Here is a 22,228-nt window from a genome sequence, read left to right as displayed (position 1 = left end):
GTAGTCTCTGCCTAAATATTTCATTTCATAATCATTGTGTTTTCTTGCAAATATTGTGATTCATTTATGTTTTTTTCTCTTGCGAATAGGGCTTATATGTTACTATATGTCTGGGATGTTGCTGCAAGCGTTTTTCATCGCACTTGTCCATGACATTAAACTCGATATTGACTTTTCTTTTAAAACTTGTTTGATGTAATCAAGCACATGCTACTGAGATATTTGGATAAGTCTATTTACAGCAATTGGAAGTACATTTATTATCGGAGTCTTCTCAAGTTCAATTTTATTGTCATGGGAATACCATGAGAATGTGTTTTTTTGCAGCAGCAGTACCGTATATTACACAAACATCCCTCCGTGTGTCGCGTGTTAACGCAAACAGAACATTAAACTGCATGTTTCAATTTAATGAGATAAATACATCTGAATCTGAAATTATGCATAACTTACACGACCAAATAAACGCAAAACAAGCATAACAACTTCTCAGATAAATGAAAATATCAATAGCGAGGGAGAAAAACGTTCTCTCTCATTCTTTGGTCGCCTGTTATCTGAAGAATGGTTCATTGATTCTCTTCCGTCCAGTGATAAGCGACTGGCTGGCTCCCTCGCTTGTTCTCAATTGGTCAGCGTTACCTCGCAATCCCGCCCCCCGCCTCCTGCGATAGGACGGAGAGATCGCAGCCTGTTTCCCTGATTGGTAAGGAGCCAAGAGCCCCGCCCCGCCGGTGGGTCCATGACGTCATTGCGGCAGCAGCCCGGGGCAATCACTAGATGGGGCGAGAGGTAGAGTGAGAGTCTCCGTCCTCCAGCGCACACGGGGAACTGTCACTCTCTGCATCGGATACAAATAAACGCAGGTAAGAAGCATTGCATCTGAATTATTATTTTTTTTGTTGCAGCGAGCGATCGTGGACGTTTCTTGAAAGAGAACTCTTGTCGAATTCATATTTGGGTGCATCTCTTAAAGCGGGTCTGAAGGGATCATGTTTGTTTCTTTGCTTCGGTAGCGATCGTGGAACGAGCACCTTTGGAGTCTTCAGCTGGAGGCTGAGTCTCCTTTGCTGACTGTATGCAGTGCAAGTAAATATGATTCCTCCGCTCTGTTTTCAGTGGAGAGAGCAGCAGTCTGCCTACATAGGATGCCTCTCGGAGAGATGGATAAAACATGGAAAAAGAAGGGGGAAATTAGAGTGGCGTACGAATTCAAGGAAGTCCTGGGAACGTGAGTACAATCCAAATGTTTATTGGGTTTTAATCGGGTTTCGGGTTTAGGAATTGATTATATTTGTTTGTTGGAAGACGTTAAGATTTTGTACCAGGATCTGAGTGGAATCACATTCTAAAATATATGTCCTGCTGTCCTGCGAGATTGGCGAGAACGTCTCAAACTTCCGCAATTTCGAGGTTATTCTCTTTGAGCTTGAGTCTTAAAACGAGATGGAAGGGGGCCGTGTTTGGATCGGTGGCACCCTGGTTCTGCCTCTACAGAGAGCCGTTTCCAAGTTGGTTACGCTGTGTTGTATGGATGGACCCCCGTGAGAAACAATGGTCGCCATTGCGTTACTGCTGGGACATCTTCAGACTGATTAACTCGCCAATCTCACCAAAGTACTTGGATTTACTGCCCTTTGACAAGCGAGAGTGACCTGGAGGGAACGTCTGCAGCGACGCAGAGACAACTACTGAAGTACAGAATGCTGGAATTAAAGTTAGTTTAACAGGCAGACGAAAGCATTTTTTTTCTAGTCTACATGCCACTATCATTATATCTAAGTACCGAAGGAAAGTTGCAGCTTTGAAGCCTGTTAGGCTGACTTTAATTCCAGCGCCCAAAATTGCATCTTATCTTTATCATAGGATTTAGAGAGAATTTCCAGAGACCGTTTAGATTACTTTAAATCTTTGGTTGCTGCATCTTTCTCAGTTAGTGTTTTGTATCCTGAGGCACATGCTCAAACCTTTCTTATTCTTGCCACAGCACTGAAATCTTGTTATTGTCCTTCCTCATTTTGTGTGAGTTGTTGGTGTTGAAAATTGAAACTGTCTCCCCTCCACTACGCAGCGGGTAAGACTACGTTTGGCGGGTTCAATTGAATTTTGTCTAGCCAAGGCTAAAGAATCACTTACAATGGTTTTCACCTCTGGAGCTTTACTATTGTTCACCTTTCCCCACTCCCGTCACTACACTTGCGTTGTCTTCACATCCACATGCTGATGCCCAGTAGTTGATTAAAAATGGCCAGCTCCATCAGCAGAACAGATCACACTCTCACCACTGCCTTGGGGAGGAAGTGCTGGAGCCTTAGGTCCCACACCATCAGGTTCAGGAAGTTATTGAGCTGCAACCATCAGGCTCCTGAACCAGCGCGGGTAACTTCATTTACTTCAACACTGAAGTGGCTCCACAACCTATGGATTCACTTTCAAGGACTCCACGCTGATGTTTTCAGATTTATTTATTTCTTTGTTTTTGCATTTTGCACAGTTTGTCTTTTGCATATTTGTTGTCAGTCAGTCTGTGTGTAGTCTTTCGTTGATTCTACTGTATTTCTTTGTTCTACTGAGAATGCCTGCAGGGAAACGAATCTCAGGGTAGGATATGGTGACGTATACATGCTTTGATAATAAATTTTCTTTGAATGTTGAATATGTTCCATTGAATACTGATATTAATGGTATTACGTAACAAAATGTAAGGTGAGACTTACAAGAAATGTGAAATTACAAATTTAGCCAAGAAGGGAATGTTAAGATTCTGGGCTTTGCCGGTTAGAGCTGCGGCTGCCCGTGGTAGAGTGATTGCAGGGATGGGATGAGCTAGCAGCCAGAATTAAAGGATGATGGATCTCTTGGATTGTAAAACAGCTGGGGGAGACGACAGATATGTTGAGCCTAGGAGCCTGGAAGCAGAGCTGAAACGTAAGATCAGGGTATGGCTTGACTGAGATTCAGTGTTGATTAACAAAAGTGTGATGAATGAAGGGGACAACATACAAAATATGGTAGCAGAATTTTGAATAACCTTAGGTTTGCGAAGAGTAGAATAAATGAAGCTGGAGTGTATCAGAGTAGTCCAACCAAAATGTAATAAAAGCATGAGCAAACTTTTCCTCAATTAGAAATGGCGCAGGCAAAAGACCATATTTTTTCTATTCCACACACAAATTTCCCTTTCCTATCTCCATCCACTTCTCTTATTACTGTTTTATAACAGGAAGATCAGTTGGGAATTTGTATCAGTTTCCATAACTATCTTGAACGGGTTATTATTACATTGAAACCCCTTTGAATATGATTCTGGTCTCGGCATATGTTTAAAAAAATCATTTGTAGAAAAATAATCAAATCTTAATTTTGTTTAGTCCCCACGTTTGTGTATAGAAACTCTACACTGCTAGTATGTTTGCATTGTACTAGGTTGCAAATATTTAGTATTCCTTTTGAGCATTTTTCTGCTTCCAGTTCATATATTGCATACTTGTTTAGATCCACATGAATATCTTTAATTATTTCAAAAGACTCACAAATAGAGTCAGCCGAAGTGTCTGGCAGGCTATGAAGAATTATATTTTGTCTAACGGATTTGCACAAACAGCACGACAAATATTCCATGAGCTGCTGAATTCATGTTTTTATTACAAAAATTAACCAAATTTCAAGTGAAGAGACCCTTGTTTCCAATTACTTGTGTACAATGCCCTTTAGGCAATGATACAAGGGAAGGGCGAAATCAAAATTGGAGAAAGAAATCACTGGTTTATTAGTTCTTATGAATAAAGTTTCATGCTGCTGAAAGACATTATGAACTCTATGTTTGACTGCTAAATGGATATGATGTGCTCAGTTTGAACCTGGAAATACAAGAGGTTCTGCAGATGCTGGAAGTCTAGAGCAGCACGTTCAAAATGTTGGAGGAATGCAACAGGTCAGGCAGCATCTGTTGAAGAGGAATAAACAGTTGATGTTTCAGCGGAAACCTTTCATCAGCACATAGAATCTGAAAATGTGCTTTATGTGCACAGTTAAATGAAAGTAAACTCCGTGTAATTTCAAACTGACATTTGTCATGGACGTAATGGATGTACCAACCTTTGGAAAATAAAGATAAAAGGTGAAGATTTTATTTAAGCACTTGATAGCATTTATATTTGCAAGTGCAGACAGTAATAGCTTTTCTACTGTAGCCCTTAATCTGCTGTTCCTCTTAATATGAGATTTAACTTACTAAAAAGCAGGCTGTGATTGAGATGTATGAAAAGCATTCTATCCTGGATTTATCTGAAATGACATAGAAAATTAAATTATTGTTTAGTTGTTAAGGTAAATATAAAAACCCTCTGGGACAAGAATATTTGATATACATTTTTTTGCAATGCTGATGTGATATGAAGCAATTGAAATTGTTTACACGTTATTTTTAAAAGATCTGTCTTATTTGAAGACAGCTGATGTTTGCACAATATAAATCGACTGCAGGACATGCAATACAAAGAATCTCGGTTGTATGTGGTGACATGTATGCACTGTGATTATAGATTTTTCTTTGAACTTTGGAAATAAAGTTCTGTTGCTGCACATTAAATGCTATATAATGTGACTTACACTGAAGGGTTAACATATCTTTCTCTTTGGCCAAGTTACAAAACATTCATTGGGGAAAATTCAATGAGCTGGAGAAAATAGAATTTCTAGCATAAAGAAAAAATGTTTTCCTTTAGTTTGTTCTCACTGGAAATGTTTTTATTCTTTAAATCTAAAGGATTACTAAGTCTATTAATAAATCCTTTCTGCTTGCATCAGTGCCAATTTCTCTATAATTCCTACTCTTTGGATCACAGATATGTAAAAACAGCATGGTTTTTACTTGATCTGTGTTCAACAAAATATAATTTAAAAAACACTTTAGTTGGGAACCTCTGTCTATCTGTCTCTCTGTCTCTCTCTCTCTCTCTTTCTCTCTCTCTCTCTCTCTCTCTGTTGCTCTGTCTCTCCTTTCTCTATCTTAGCTTTTCTTGTTTTTTCTTCCTTTTTACGCACTGCCCTCCCTCAGAAAAATTGTGTCCTTATCCCCTTCAGCCTGTGGTTTCCAGTATATCCAGGACCCAATGCCTTTTTATTCTGGCACCTAATAAATTGATAGGAATTATTTTATTTGTTGTTTGTTTTAGTCTTACCCACATTGTGTAGCTGACTATTGGAAATGGATGTTATTTCTTAGGCTTCTTGCTTTTCAGCTTTTTGGCTGCACCCCAGCAGGTTAATGAGATCATCCGGCAACATCTGCTCTGTTCTCTCTTCCGCCCAGCGTGTTGACCAGGCAGTCTGCTTCTACCTGGTCTTCTCTCAGAAGCTGGCTGAGATCAGAAACTCAGTGGAAAGGGTGCTTAAAGCATGACCATTCTACTCTACATTACTGGTTATTTTCAATTCTGCGGAACTAAAATAATACTTATTTGCACGTAGGCTCCCCCAAAGTATAGGTCAATATCACGGATACTCATCTCTGATTGAACTTTCCCTTCCTCCTCAAGACTAATAAACTGAAGGCAATGCACTTCAGACAAAATCAAAGTTTGAAAACTGAGACCTGAGGTGACATTTACCACATTTATACTTCAGCTTTGTTGTTGAGCTGGCCGGGAAATTATTCCAAGCATATGCTTTTCATTATATTTTTGGTCTCAGTTGAAACATAGATACCTTGACTTTTAACACTGTTTTTAACATTGTATGTTTTTGTGCATTCCGCTGTCTGTCCTCTTTACCAAAACATTGATTTTTTTGCTTATCAGTGTTATGGAGACGACAGCAACATGCAGTTTTGCAGTATTCTTCTGTATAATCTACATTGTCCTTAGGCAATTTAACTGTTAATGTTCTGTTAATTTCCTAGCGCTGTCTCACAAGTTTCGGCCAGCTACTTTCTACCACTACATAGGATCATATGACATAGAAGCAGAATAAGGCTATTCAGCCCATCAAGCCTGCTGTGCCATTTCCATCATGGTTGATTCATTATGCCACTTAACCCCATTCTCCTGTCTTCTCTGCGTAACCCTTGATACCGTTATTATTCAAGAATCTATCAACCTCCGCTTTAAATATACTCAACGACTTAGCCTCCACAGCCATCTGTGGCAACAAATTCCACAGATTCACCACTCTCTGGCTAAAAATTTCCTCCTCATCTCTGTTCTCAAAGTATATCCTTCTATTCTGAGGCTGTGCTCTCTGGTCCGAGACTCCCACACTATGAGAAACATCCACTCTATCTAGGCCTTTCAATATTTGATAGTTTTCAATGAAATCTCCCATCATTCTTCTAAACTCCACTAAATACAGTCTCAGAGCCATCAAATGCTTCTCACATGTTAACCCTTTCTTTTCTAGGATCATATCCATGTATTGATCGCAGAAATTAACAGATGGTGTGCTTTTTTTCTTTCTTTATAACCCATAACTTGTCTATGACACGAAAAGGTATGTAAAAATCCTTTTGATAAAGTTGCTTCTGGAGGTTGAATTTTAAATTTACATTTACACTTTGCTTGGAGCTGTTTTGTATACGGACGCTTTTTTCATTGGGCTAATAATTTTGTTGAGACAGGGATGAGTTTCAAGAAATATTTTAACAATTGGATTTCGTTTGCCCTAATTTTGTGTCCTGATTGGGACAGTGAAAGGGCAGACCGTTCAGGAAGAAATTGGAAATCTAAAAGGGACTTCCCAGGACTGCACTGGTTAGATGTCGGTGGGGAATTATGCAAAGTAAAGTTATGATTCCTGAATTTAAAGGCAGAGAAGGGATGCTTCAGCAAAGTATTAAAGCACGATGAAGGTGGGTGTAGCAAAGGTATTTCCTGTTGTTGGGGGCCCAAGGACTAAAGCCGCCTGCTGAAGGATCTGGGCCCAAAACATTGACTGTTTACTCTTTTCCACTGACGCTGCCTGGCCTGCTGAGTTCCTCCAGCATCTTGTGTCTGTTGCTTTGATTTCCGGCATCAGCAGATTTTCTCTTGTTTGGGATTCAAAAAGATTAGAATCAGACTTTTCAGGAATGAAATTAGCAAACACTTCTATTTGCATAGAAACATAGAAAACCTACAGCACAATACAGGCCCTTTGGCCACAATGCTGTGCCGAACCTGTATTTACTTTAGAAATTACCTCGGGTTACCCATAGCCCTCTATTTTTCTGAGCTCCATGTACCTATCCAGCAGCCTCTTAAAAGACCCTCTCGTATCCACCTCCACCACCATGGCCGGCAGCCCGTTCCACACACTCACTACTCTCTGCTTTTTTTAAAGAAAACTTACCCCTGACATTTTCAGCCCTGGGAAAAAGCCTCTGACTATCCACACCATCAATGCCTCTCAACATCTTATACATCTCTATCAGGTCACTTCTCATCCTTTGTCGCTCCAAGGAGAAAAGGCCGAGTTCACTCAACCTATTCTCCTAAGGCATGTTCCCCAATCCAGGCAACATCTTTGTAAATCTCCTCTGCACCCTTTCGATAGTTTCCATGTCCTTCCTGTAGTGAGGCGACCAGAACTGAGCACAGTACTCCAAGTGGGGTCTGACCAGGGTCCTATATTGCTGTAACATTACCTCTCGGCTCTTGAACTCAATCCCACGATTGCTGAAGGCCAATGCACCATATGCCTTCTTAACCACAGAGTCAACCTGCACAGCAGCTTTGAGTGTCCTATGGACTCGGACCCCAAGATCCCTCTGATCCTCCACACTGCCAAGAGTCTTACCATTAATACTATATTAATAAAGTATAGTATTAATTAATAGCTACCACTGCTACTATGCGATCGAGAATCTCTGGAGGGCAAGGCCCCAGATCCTCGGCTTTGCCTATTGCCTGTTGTCGGGGCCGTGGTCGAAGCGCTTGGCAGAGATGGTGCTTGGTGTTTGGTGTCGGAGGGCTGGTCGGAGCCTTGAAGTTTTCGGGTGGACTCGAGTCGGCTGTGGTCGGGTGCTTCCAGGGTGCTGCATTGGCAAGTTTGCGGCGCTGGAGGTTCATGGCAGGGAGAGTTTTTCTTTCCATCTGCGTGAGATGATGGGGCTTTCGAGAGACTTTGAGACTTTTTTTTACTGTGCCCATGGTCTGTTCTTTATCAAATTACAGTATTGCTTTGCACTGTTGTAACTATATGTTATAATTATGGGGTTTTTGTCAGTTTTTCAGTCTTGGTTTGTCCTCTGTTTCTGTGATATCATTCTGGAGGAACATTGTATCATTTCTTAATACATGCATTACTAAATGACAATAAAAGTGGACTGCGTGTCCTCATAATTTAATCTAATCTAATATTCTGTCATCATATTTGACCTACCAAAATGAACCACCTCACACTTATCTGAGTTGAACTCTATCTGCCACTTCTCAGCCCAGTTTTGTCATCCTATCGATGACAGCCCTCCACACTATCCACAACACCTTCAACCTTGATGGATAAATTTGGATATCTCTCAGCAAATTTCTGTTGATGCCAAGTCAATTTCTAATTTTCAATTTGTAATTGTTAACTGACAGCCAACAGAAAGGTTTACTCCTCTTATTGTGTATATCACTGAGAATTCCAGAATTTATTGTTTAATTTCCTTGCCATAGTGTGTTCCTTTTTGTGAACTAATGCGTTCCCTTTGGTGAAAGTGCTCTCACAATGACACTGGTTCAGCAGTTCCAGGATTTAGATCACAGCAACCATAAAAGGATTGTGATACGTAGTGTGAACACAAGACATTCTGCAGATGCTGGAAATCCAGAGCAAAACACACAAAATGCCAGAGGAACTCAGCAGGTCAGGGGGCATCAATGGAGAGGTATAGAGAGTCAACGTTTTGGGCCAAGACTCTTCAGGTGGACTTTGAAGGGAACCTAAAGGTGGTGGTATTTCTATGCGCTACAGTAGCTGTCTCAGTCCCCTTGGTGACAGAGGTTGTGGAGCTGGAAGGGCAGGTAAAACAGCCTGGGAAGTCATGGTAGTTGTGGTGAGCAACGGTGCGATGGTGGATGGCGTTGAAATCGTGGACGGGTTCGTAGTGGCGGATGTGATCGCATAGACGCACACTTCATTGTCTTTACTCTAGGCTTTCTTGGATGCTGTTGGAGTTGCACTCAGGTGGACAAGTCAGGTACCCCTGACAAATGCCTTATCGCGTGGAAAGGTTTTGGGAGGGTCAAAAAGTGAGTGGTACTTCGAGGGACCGAGCCTCAGGGTTGTTCTTAAGCCTCATCATTTTTTGTGGCTGTGTCAACCAAGTCTCTGGTGGCGACCTTAGGATATTGTTGGTGGTAGAATCAGAAATGGTATTACCATTGAACATCAGCATTAGGGGCCAGATTCTCTTTTTTTTGGGCTGATCATTGCTTGGCACTGTAGTGGCATTATTGCAGTCCTGATGTAGGGTTCTCGGCTCAAAGCATCAACTGTTTAATTCCCTCCAGAGCTGCTGCCTGACCTGCTGAGCTCCTCCACTGTATGTTGCTCAAGTTTTTAGCTTCTGCAGAATCTTTTGGGTTTGCAGTAACGTTATTGTTACTTGCCAGAATATTTCATGCAAGCGTGTGCTTTAGAATTAGAAGCAAATAGAATTGAATATTGTGCATCGTGTAAGATCAACAACTTCTCATGCTAACTCAGATTTTCCTTTCTTTCTCCACGGTTGCTGCCCCACCTGCCTGCTCTTGTATTTCAGGTCACAGGACTGTAACATATGAGAGCAGAGTTACGACCTTTGTCCCATTGAGCCTGCTTTTACTGTTCCATCACCGCTGATTTACTTTCTCTCTCAACCCTATTCTCCCTATAACCTTTGATACCTTTAGTACTCAACCTTCACTTAAAATATGCACAATGACTTAGCCTCCACACCCATACGTGCAATGAATTCCACAGATTCGCCAACTGCTGGCTAAAGAAATGCCTGCTTATCTCTGTCCTAAAGGGATGGCCCTCTATTCTGAGGCTGTACCCTCTCTCCCAGGATAGGAAACATCCTCCCCATGTCCACCATGTAGGTCTTTCAATATTCAGTAAATATTCAATGAAACCCCCCCTCATTCTTCTAAACTCTAGTGAGTAACAGCCCAGTTCTGTCAAACGCTCCTCGTACACTAACTCTTTCCTTTTGGAGTTCATTCTAGTAAACCTCTTCTGGACCATCTCCAATGTCAGCAAACAACAGGAATTCTGCAGATGCTGGAAATTCAAGCAACACCCATCAAAGTTGCTGGTGAACGCAGCAGGCCAGGCAGCATCTCTAGGAAGAGGTACAGTCGACGTTTCAGGCCGAGACCCTTCGTCAGAACTAACTGAAGGAAGAGTGAGTGAAGGTACTCTTCCTTCAGTTAGTCCTGACAAAGGGTCTCAGCCTGAAACGTCGACTGTACCTCTTCCTAGAGATGCTCCAATGTCAGCACATCTTTTCGTAGATATGGATCCCAAATCTGCTCACAATACTCCAAATGCAGTCTGACCAATGCCTTATAAAGCTTCAGTTATCTAGCAGCTGCTGTGTTCTGCTACTTGCAATTCCAATATTCTTCTTTTCCCTTTACTTTCTTCTTCCTTTACTTGTAGCTCTTTCTAAAAAATGATCTGCCTTTAACAAGCTTTCACCTCCCACCCCCCAGTCGTCATCCATTTTCTTTTGGTCTGCTCCAACATTCCCTCTGATTTGTTTTTGCAGTTGTGCTCTGAGCGGAAAATGCTTACATTTTTACACAGTTTTTAAAGTGCGTGGGTGCCACTTTAAATGTCTTTTTTGTAGAAGGTTTGGCATTCAGTGGGCCAGTGGTTTATTAACAATGAGCTACTGAGCTCCATTCTATGTTTATTGTTACAATTTGTAACCCGGTTGTAACTCAAAATACTGAGAATGTAAATACATTGAAACTCAAAAATGTTTCAAAGTACAGGTTGTGCTATGTCTACTACTTAGAAAATTTATGGATTATATTCATTAACACATATTTAATTACAATGTATTTCAAAATTATATTAGTTAAATTTCAAATTTATATAAAGAAAATTCCAGCTGCGTGGCAACAAAGGCTATGAGGTATGGGAGCATCTCAGTGACTGTGTGACCGCACACCCATGCAACTTCTAGGGAACAGTGCCTATTACATACATTTCTGCTGTTCTCCGAACTCCTTCCCCTTCTCTGGCCTCTCTGAAAACCATCTCTCTTGGTCTCTAAAGCTGCAATAATTAGCAATAGTTCTTAAATAGTTCTCAATTTCTTAAATTGTTAAAGCTCTACTCACTGAACAGAAGTGCAAAATTATCCTGTTTCAGTATAAGAGAAACAACCAGAAAATTACAGATATTTTTATTAGAACATAGGCTTACTACTGCAACTACTACTACTACTACGTCGACTCAGACCTAGGGGGCCGGCGTTGGGCACGATGATGGACTCTCCACTTCACCCTCTCCCTCATCAGTGTGTTCAGTTCATCTACATTAGCCGTGCCACTGTCTTCTAGGAGCGTGTTGACCATAGTCTTGGGAGGGCGCCCAGGGTTCATCCTCCCGTGCTTGGGGTCCCATATGATGACTAGTCTGGCAGGTAGCTCGGGGTGGCGTAGACAGTGCCCCGCTAGTTGCAGTCTTCTCACTCGATTTTAGTGGTGAGCATCGGTAGGTCGTTATAGAGCTCAACGTTCGTCATGTGCTGTTGCCAACTCACGTCAAGAGCCATCCGGAGCATTCGTGTATAGCAACCATCTAGAGACTTTCGCATCGTCTTGGTGAGTGTCTACGTCTCACATCCGTACGTGAGAATGGACTCTATGACTGCTATGAAAATCCTCTTTTTAAGCCCTCTGGTCAGGTTCGACTTCCAGGTTTCCTTCATGTCGTTCATAGCCCTCCACGCCAGCGCCTTCCGTATCTTTATGTCCTTCTCCGAACTCATCATTCTTGACCCGAGGTACCTGTAGTCAAAGACTTTCTTAATGGTATCAGTCTTTACGGTCCTGAGAGTACCTTCGTCGCAGTTAAACGCCATGTACTCTGCCTTTTTAGCATTTAGGTGAAGTAAACACAGGCTTACAGTACCTCAGATTATTTATAAATGTGTCATGCTGGCTGTTGGTCAGAACATGATCCGGAATTTAATGTATACATCTGGTGCTTGAGAAAATGGAAGTTCATACAAATTAGATGTCTGAAAATGCGCATAAACAGAGATCTTGAAGTACGACAGTGATGGATAAGGGAAATCATGAATGTGAACTGAAACAATGGTAGGAATTCCTTGCAGGTTGTTTTAAGCAAAGTAGAGGTGGTGTTGGAGCATGTTAGGAACATTTCGATGCAGGTGGTTTAGTGGATTAATCCAGCATAAATGAATGAGGAGCTACCATGGGGTGGTACGGTCGCGCACCACTTTACCGATTAGGGTTTACTTCCTACCACTGTCTGTAAGGCATTTGTACGTTCTCCCATGATCACGTGAGATTCCTCTGGGTGCTCTGGTTTCCCCCCACGTTCCAAAGACCTATGGTTCGGGTTAGTAAGTTGTAGGTATGCTCTGTGGCACAGGAAGCATGGCAACACTTACTCATCACAATCCTCACAGATTCGATTTGATGCAAGTGGCACATTTCACTGTATGTTTGGATATACATGTGAGAAATGAGGCTGATCTTATATTACACTAACGATAGATGCCAATCTGTTTGCCTGCAATGAACCACCAGTGTCTAGCCTCTTAAAAGGAATTACTTCCTGGACCTGTTGGAAGACAGGATCAGCAACACAACAGATAGCCAGAGGCAGACCACTCTGCTCCATCAGTAGACTCCGTGGTTGAGCTCTATTCCTTAATATTACACCTTTGATTTAGAGGTGATTATCCCTCCATCCCTCCATCCCTTATCCATCTATATCTCTAATCTCGAGATAAAGCCTTCCACCCCTTCGAGCTGCGTTGGCCAGAAACCCCTAGTTTACTGTTAGCCTAGTCATAGGACAATTTACAATGACCAATTAACCTACTAACTGGTTCATCTTTGGACTGCCTGTGCCATGTGACAGTGAGTGTAGGAATAGAATGAGGTGGAGGATAAATGCGTGGCTGAGGGATTGGAGCTGGGGGCAGGGATTCAGATTTCTGGATCATTGGGACCTCTTTTGGGGCAGGAGTGACTTGTACAAAAAGGACGGGTTGCACTTGAATCCTAGGGGGACCAATTTCCTGGCAGGGAGGTTTGCTAAGGCTATTGGGGAGAGTTTAAACTAGAAATGCTGGGGGTTGGCGGCTGAACTGAAGAGACGCAGAAAAAGACGGTTGGCTCACAAATAGAGAAAGCTTGTAGGCATTGCGAGAGGGAGGAAAGGCAGGTAATAGAGAAGGGATGCACTATGGTTAGAGATGTGTCTATTTTAATGCAAGAAGCATCATGAACAAAGCGGATGAACTGAAAGTGTGGATCAGTACTATGATGTTGTGGCCATTGGAAAGACTTGGATGGCTTAGGGGCAGGAATGGTTACTTCAAGTGCCAGGCTTCAGATGTTTAGATGTTTCAGAATGGACAGGGAGGGAGGCAAAAGAGGTGGGGGTGTGGCACTGCTGATCAGAGATAGTGTCACGGCTGCACAAAAGGAGGAAGCCATGGAGGGATTGTCTACGGAGTCTCTGTGGGTGGAAGTTAGAAACAGGAACGGGTCAATAACTCTTAATGGGTGTTTTTTATAGACCACCCAATAGTAACAGATAGTATATCGAGGAGCAGATAGGGAGACAGATTCTGGAAAGGTGTAATAATAACAGGGTCATTGTGCTGGGAAATTTTAATTTCTCAAGTATTGGTTGGCATCTCCCTAGAGCAAGTAGTTTAGATGGGGTAGAGTTTGTTAGGTGGGTTCAGGAAAGTTTCCTGACACAATATGTAGAAAAGCCAACGAGGAGAGTCAGTACTTGATCTGGTATTGGGAAATGAATCTGGTCAGGTGTCAGGTCTCTCAGTGGGAGAGCATTTTGGAGATAGTGATCCCAATTCTATCTCCTTTGTCATAGCATTGGAGAGGGATAGGAACAGACAAGTTAGGAAAGTGTTTAATTGGAGTAAGGGGAAATATAAAGCTTTCAGGCAGAAACTTGGAAGCATAAATTGGGAACAGGTGTTCTCAGGGAAATATACGGTAGGAATGTGGCAAATGTTCGGGGGATATTTGCGTGGTGTTCTGCATAGGCACATTCCAATGAGACAGGGAAAGGATGGTAGGGTACTGGAACCGTGGTGTACAAAGGCTGTTGAAAAACTAGTCAAGACGAAAAGAAAGGCTTACGAAAGGTTCAAAAAACTAGGTAATGATAGAGATCTAGAAGAGTATAAGGTTAGCAGAAAGGAGTTTAAGAATGAAATTAGGAGAGCAAGGAAGGGCCATGAGAAGGCCTTGGCGAGCAGGATTAAGGAAAACCCCAAGGCATTCTACAAGTATGTGAAGAACAAGAAGATAAGATGTGAGAGAATAGGACCAATCAAGTGTGACAGTGGAAAAGTGTGTATGGAATCGGAGGAGATAGCAGAGGCACTTAAAGAATATTTTGTTTCAGTATTCACTATGGAAAAGGATCTTGGCGATTGTAGGGATGACTTACAGTGGATTGGAAAGGTTGAGCATATAGACATTAAGAAAGAGGATGTGCTGGAGCTTTTGGAAAGCATTACGTTGGATAAGTCTATAGGAGGTGAGGGAGGAGATTGCTGAACCCCTGGCAATGATCTTTGCATCATCAATGGGGAAGGGAGAGGTTCCAGAGGATTAAAGGGTTGCAAATGTTGTTCCCTTATTCAAGAAAGGGAGTAGAGATAGCCCAGGAAATTATAGACCAGTGAGTATTACTTCAGTGGTTGGTAAGCTGATGGAAAAGATCCTGAGTGGCAGGATTTATGAACATTTGGTGAGGCGTAATATGATTAGGAGTAGTCAGCATGACTTTGTCAAAGACGGGTCGTGCCTTACGAGCCTGATTGAATTTTTTGAGGATGTGACTAAACACGTTGATGAAGGTAGAGCAGTAGATGTAGTGTACATGGATTTCAACAAGGCATTTGATAAGGTACTCAATGCAAGGCTTATTGAGAAAGTGAGGAGGCATGGGATCCAAGGGGATCTTGCTTTGTAGATCCAGAATTGGCTTGCTCACAGTAGGCAAAGAGTGGTTGTAGACGGGTCATATTCTGCATGGAGGTCAGTGACCAGTGATGTGCCTCAGGGATCTGTTCTGGGACTCCTACTCTTCATGATTTTTATAGGTGACCTGGATGAGGAAGTGGAGGGATGGGTTAGTAAATTTGATGATGACACAAAGGTTGGAGGTGTTGTGGATAGTGTGGAGGGCAGTCAGAGGTTACAGTGGGTCATCTATAGGATGAAAAACTGGGCTGAGAAGTGGCAGATGGAGTTCAATCCAGATAAGTGTGAGGTGGTTCATTTTGGTAGGTGAAATATGATGGCAGAATATAGTATTAATGGTAAGACTCTTGGCAGTGGAGGATCAGAGGGACCTCGGGGTCCGAGTCCATAGGACCCTCAAAGCTGCTACACAGATTGACTCTGTGGTTAAGAAGACATACGGTGCATTGGCCTTCATCAACTGTGGAATTGATTTTAAGAGCTGAGAGGTAATGTTGCAGCTATATAGGACCCTGGTCAGACTCCACTTGGAGTACTGTGCTCAGTTCTGGTCACCTCACTACAGGAAGGATGTGGAAACCATAGAAAGGGTGCAGAGGAGATTTACAAGGATGTTGCCTGGATTGGGGAGTATGTCTCATGAGAATAGGTTGAGTGAACTCGGCCTTTACTCTGTGAAGTGGTGGAGGATGAGAGGTGACCTGATAGAGGTGTATAAGATGATGAGAGTCATTGATTGTGTGGATAGTCAGAGGCTTTTTCCCAGGGCTGAAATGGCTGACACAAGAGTGCGCAGTTTTAAGGTGCTTAGAAGTATGTACAGAGGAGATGTCAGGGGTAAGTTTTTTACATAGAGAGTGGTGTGCGTGGAATGGGCTGCTGACGACGGTGGTGGAGGCGGATACAATAGGGTCTTTTAAGAGGCTCCTGGATCGGTACATGGAGCGTAGAAAAATAGAGGGCTATGGGTAACCCTAGGTAATTTCTAAGGTAAGGACATGTTCGGCGCAGCTTTGTGGGCTGAAGGGCCTGTATTGTGCTGCAGGTTTTCTATGTTCTAATAAATGTGGCAGTGCCACTGACATCCACTTGCTGTGAACAAAAAAAGTTAGCTTGGTATTTTTTTTAAGTTTTTATGTTTTAATTTCCTAAAGCAGTTTTAATATTCCTTAATTGTCTTTGAAGATCATAGTTATTTACAAACTGTATCTAATGCTCCAGCTTTGACAAGAGGCGAGGAACAACCTCCATCGTTGACACCTGTTACTCTCAGGCTGTTGTGGGGCAGCTGAGGGTTTGCTGCGCCGTAGCGCCCAACCTGTGGCTGTGCACAATCGACTTCTCCGGCCCTCCACATCGGAACTGGCCAAGCACAAATACCACAGGCGATGAGTCCCTGCAGTAGACTGAATCAGCCACCCGGATGAACTGATAGGAGGTTGTCAAGGTCAAAGTGCAAAGATTATGGCCTATAACAGAAGCCAGAATTTGCTGCTACCAGTTTGATGTGGAGTTGTTGCCATTTCTGAGTGTTGTTGTTCCTGCATTGGGTCTGGAAGATCCTGTCTGAGCTGTTTCTGATGCTCTCTGGAATTCAATATAAAGAAGCATAAACCTGCTGCAGCTCAACCCGTGATTAGATCAGGGCCAGGAGGCGCGTGTTCACTCATTTCCATGGGGAGGAATAGTTGTTAGGAACAAGGGGAAAGATCGTCCAGTTTGCGGTTTGTGAGTTCATTATCGTGTTATAGAGTACAGAATCAGGCCCTTCAGTCCAACTGCTCCCTGTTGACCCACCTGAGCTCGTCCCATCAGCCCGCGTTTGGCCCCATGTTCCTTTTATCTTTCCCGTGTAAGTGTCTGACCAATTACATTTTAAATGTTAATATACCTGCCCTGTGGCAGCTCATTCCATACACTGACTGGCCTCTGTGTGATGAAGTTGCCCCTCTGGTTCTTGTTAAATCCCACCCTTCTTGCCTTAAACACATGCTGTCCAGTTCTTGAATTCCCCAGCCCTAGGGAAGTGACTGTGCACATTCACCCTATCTGTGCCATTCATGATTTTATACAACTCTAAGATCACCCCACATTCTTCTATGCTCTAATGGAAAAAAGTCCCAACTTGCTCAAACTCTCTCCATAACTTTCATAATTAAAATTATATATTTTTTCATTGTTTTATTGTTTCAAAATATTTTAAGTATTTGCATTTTTAATGAAAAAATATATAATTTTAATTTTCTCTATTTTTAAAATAGTATTTAAATATACTTGATGTTCAGAATCATTTAAGTTCAGTGATGGGTTTGATAAATAGGTGCATGTGGTTTATTCAGCTGGTCCATATAATGGCATTGCATCATTCAACACTCCCTCTTCACACAGGGCCATCTTCCTTTCTATTTGAGACGGCTTCAGGCAGAAATTTGACACTAGTTTCTGTCAAAATGTTCAAGTAGACTCCAAGATGGGAAGTTCTGTGTGGTTCACATCTTTCAGTCTTGGGTATCTTTAAAGCTCTCAACTCCATTCACCTGCCTTCTCTCCATAACCTTCATGCTTTGCCTGCAGATACCCTCATAGCACACGATGTCAAAAAGGCCCATTCATCTGTTTCCAAATGTCTTTCATGATCAGAGATATTTAGAAATGGATGAAACACTTTTAAATAATTAAAAATTGTAATAAATTAATCCATTTAGAACACTTAACTAGTGTAAATTATTTAAAACATTTGCCCACGCAATCCTCATTCTCCACAAGAGGTACGTGAACTGATTTCCCACTAAAGCAGGGAAATGAGGGCCACAGAGGTGTAGGAGTTACTGCAACACTATTACAGTCCCAGTGACCCAGGTTCAATTCCCACTGCTGTCTGCAAGGAGTTCTCACATTCTCTCTGTGACAGTGTGGGTTTCCCCCGGGTGTTGCAGTTTCCACCCACAGTCCAAAACCCCACCGGTTCCTAGGTTAATGGGTCACAGGAATGTAATTGGGTGGTGTGGGCTCTTTGGGCTGGAAGGGCCTGTTAAAACAAAACGAATAAAATGCAGATTTCACTGTCCAATATTTTATACCTAATGCACCCAAAGATAAGAATAAATATGTTCTAAAGACATTAATGTGCATTATTATCAGATTAGAAAAGTTAAAAGAAAAAGATTAGGTTACAAAAGTGCTTCCATTAAGGTTTAGATTTAGAAGCAGTGAAAGTTATGGAATCACAGGGAGGAATTATGTAAAGAAAGCTCCATGTTGTAAAATACCACAGCAGGGAGCACCTGACCCACATGGCCTGGAAACGGATCTCTGTATCTGTATAAGCAAGAGATTGAAAGTATATTTATTATCAAAGTACGTATACAGAATACAACCCTAGATTTGTCCTCTTGCAGGCAGCCATGAAAGAAAGAAACACATTGGAACCTGTTCAAGAAAACAACAAGCAACGTGTGAAAAAAGAACAAATTGCTCAAACTGCAAAATGAGAGCAAGCAACACATAGAATATCAAAACTCAAACCAGAAATCCAGTAGTATTCAGCAATGATTGGCTCCTCGCAGTGTATAGTATCTGTACATAGATGTATTCGTTGGAACATTTTGTAGGCTAACCTTGCAAATAGCAAATTGACAGATAAAAAGAACTGAGCGCATGGATAAAAATAAGTTATTAATAAAGTCCACAACTTGCCTCTCCGGAAAAGGACAGCAAGCAATTCAAATGGAAGTGTCTTTGATGGCTATGCCAGCTACAGCTGAAGCCACTGTACCAGGCCAGTCGGCTCCATCATTATGGAACCAGGAGGTATCTCAGCAGTGGAGCTAGAGGTTGGATTGCTACCATCTGATGTCCACTGTACTTTGTAACTCCACACTGCAGCACGTGTGCATGGAGGTCTGGCACGTACACTGTAGCCAATCAGCATTTCTTTATGGAACTACAATCTTACAGTCCAATATCTCATCTTGAAAGTCTATTTATTCCATTTAAGGAACCCACTGCTCACAAGTGAAAAGCCTTAACTTGCTCAAACTATCCTCATAAGATTTGCTCTCTAATCCAGGAAGCATTCTGGTAAATCTCGTGTATACTCTCTCCATAAAGCTTTCACTTCCTTCCTATAATGAGACATCCAGAACTGAACAGAATATTCTTAGTGTGGTCTAACCAGGGTTTTCTAGAGCTGCAGCACTACCTTGTTATAAGTTTACTAACAACCATCTTACTATCCAATATGCCTTTATGTATCTTTATAAGAAACAAATAAATAAGTTTATAGTATAGTATAGTTTAGTCATACTTTATTGACCCTGGGGGAAATTGGTTTTCGTTACAGTTGCACCATAAATAATAAAGTAGTAATCGAACCATAAATAGTTAAATAGTAATATGTAAATTATGCCAGTAAATTATGAAATAAGTCCAGGACCAGCCTATTGGCCTAGGGTGTCTGACCCTCCAAGGGAGGAGTTGTAAAGTTTGATGGCCACAGGCAGGAATGACTTCCTATGACGCTCTGTGTTGCATCTCGGTGGAATGAGTCTCTGGCTGAATGTACTCCTGTGCCCACCCAGTACATTATGTAGTGGATGGGAGACATTGTCCAAGATGGCATGCAACTTGGACGGCATCCTCTTTTCAGACACCACCATCAGAGAGTCCAGTTCCATCCCCACAACATCACTGGCATTACGAATGAGTTTGTTGATTCTGTTGGTGTCTGCTACCCTCAGCCTGCTGCCCCAGCACACAACAGCAAACATGATAGCACTGGCCACCACAGACTCGTAGAACATCCTCAGCATCGTCCAGCAGATGTTAAAGGACCTCAATCTCCTCAGGAAATAGAGACGGCTCTGACCCTTCTTGTAGACAGCCTCAGTGTTCTTAGACCAGTCCAGTTTATTGTTAATTCTCATCCCCAGGTATTTGTAATCCTCCACCACGTCCACACTGACCCCCTGGATGGAAACAGGGGTCACCGGTACCATAGCTCTCCTCAGGTCACAATTTGTTATTCTTGTCGTGCCCTTAACCCAATATTCACATTTTGAGGCAAACATTAAGTATGGCTTTGGTGTTCATATGGCACTGCAGGTCTGCTGAATGTTATGTGTGAGGTTCACAGTACATTGTAGCTAGGGTAAGCAAAAGGAGTGGTGTTGTGGTTTGAACACGAGCGTCCCTCTCGATGTGTTGCAGATTCTCACGATTCTCAGCAAGCAGCACAACAGGTGTGATTTTTGCAGGAAACCTTTGAAGATGTACACTACTGCAGACAACACATTTCCAGCCACTGGTGAACGTTGTTTTTGAATAGCTGGGTGCTGAAAGGAGGGTGCTGGCAGAATCGTCAGGGCTCAGGGGAAGCTGGGGAGTTGGCATAGTGCTTGCACAAGGTATACCCTCCCATCCCTTCCCTGCCCAGGCCCACAGATAGGCATTGTTAGCAAGAACCTTTGAGGACCACATTGTAAGGAAGCAGGAAACCACAATCGGCTGAGTTTTCCACAGTGGAGCTCCCTGTTAGCTTTCACTTCACTCAACACCCAGATCACCTTTCAATTTTATTGGTCTAGAGACTTAACTCCCTGGAAGAATACGGCAAATGCTGAAAGTCAGAAATAAAACCATAAACCCCACAGCAAATTGGGCAGCATCCACAAAGGGGAAAGAGTTCATAGGGCTGACCTGATGTCCATGGACCCTGTACTGATGAGTTGAAACCACAACAAAGATTCCTTGCTGTTCTTCAAATCGGCTAAAACTTTGTTTATCAGGGATACAGTGACATTTCTAAGCCATGAGGGATAAAAAAAGGCCTCAAATCTACTCCTCTCCACCCCCACCCCCACCCTTAGAAAGGACACCCTTAGAAAAGATATGTCTTCAGGGTTTTCAAATCAATTGTTTGGCGAAAGCATGAATTTAAAATCTTTAGCAGAACAATTGAATTGGGACTAGTTTCTGCTCATAATATATTTCCTTTGTTAGGCTGGCATTCTGGGCAAGATTAGCCAAATTCATTGCACGTGCACCTCTTTCTCCAACTTAAGGGGTCACTCAGCTAGGTGCAGGGAGCAGGATCACTGAACGGGGGGTTCACCCTTGATATAAAGCTTGGAAGACTGCACCACCAGTGGTGCAGTGAGAGTCTGGCCTTGCTGGTGAGCAGGAGGCTGCTGTGGTGACTGGCAAGACAGCCGACTGAAGTGGCTACTGTCTGGCCAAGGAGCTTTGTTCGTAGTAGATCCTCCGCTAACCGAGGGCCACAAGGTACACAGCCTCAGCCAACATCTCAGGTCAATGACTGATGAAACACCATTAGCCACGCTCGACAAGCCTTCAGCTACTTTCTTCCACATATTGCTTGACCTGCTGAATATTTCCTGTTTATATTAGTGTGAGCGGTTGGATTTATGGAGGAGAAAATAACAATGCACTAAAAAACAAGCTGAAATTGATGAAGTACTTTTGTAGGAACCAATGAGGGAAGTGGCAAACTTGTGCTCCATGCCTCTCGCTGGTAAACCAAAGTGAAAAGGAGGAACAATGGGGTAACACGCACAAAATGGCGGAGCGACTCGAAGGGCCAGGTACCATCTACGGAAAAGAGTAATAGTTGATGTTTTGGGCCGAGGCCCTTTGTCAGGACTGGAGGTAAAAAGATGAGGGGTCAGAGTTAGAAGGTGGAGGGAGGGGAAGAAGAAACACGAGGTGATGGGTGAAACCGGGGGGGGGGTGGGGAGGGGGCGGTGACGGGTGAAGTAAATAGCTGGGAAGTTGACTGGTGAAAGAGATACAGAGCTGGAGAAAGGGGAATCTGATAGGAGAGGACAGAAGGCCATGGAAGAAAGAAAAGTGGGGAGGAGCACCAGAGGGAGGCGATGGGCAGGCAAGTGAGAGAGGGAAAAGCGGATGGGGAATGGTGAAGAGTGGGGCATTACCAGAATATTGGGAAATCAGTGTTCATGCTATCAGGTTGGAGGTTACCCAGATGGAATATAAAGTGTTGTTCCTTCAACCTGAGCATAGCCTCA

The 22,228-nt window shown here is 42.6% G+C and overlaps 1 protein-coding gene across 1 annotated transcript in view; it reads left to right on the top strand.

The window, feature by feature from the left end:
- Nucleotides 1–755: 755 nt before the first annotated feature.
- LOC134356650 (calcium/calmodulin-dependent protein kinase type 1-like) overlaps nt 756–22,228 on the top strand; it is a 284,479-nt gene continuing 263,006 nt past the window's right edge. Inside the window, exons 1-2 of the mRNA XM_063067628.1 lie at nt 756–866; nt 1,120–1,231. Coding sequence (XP_062923698.1) covers nt 1,149–1,231 — 83 coding nt within the window. The 5' untranslated portion in view covers nt 756–866; nt 1,120–1,148. The remainder of the gene's footprint in view (nt 867–1,119; nt 1,232–22,228) is intronic.

This window comes from Mobula hypostoma, chromosome 15 (assembly GCF_963921235.1).
Source record: "Mobula hypostoma chromosome 15, sMobHyp1.1, whole genome shotgun sequence".
NCBI classification, from domain to species: Eukaryota; Metazoa; Chordata; class Chondrichthyes; order Myliobatiformes; family Myliobatidae; genus Mobula; species Mobula hypostoma.
This window is presented reverse-complemented; position numbering and strand designations above follow the sequence as displayed.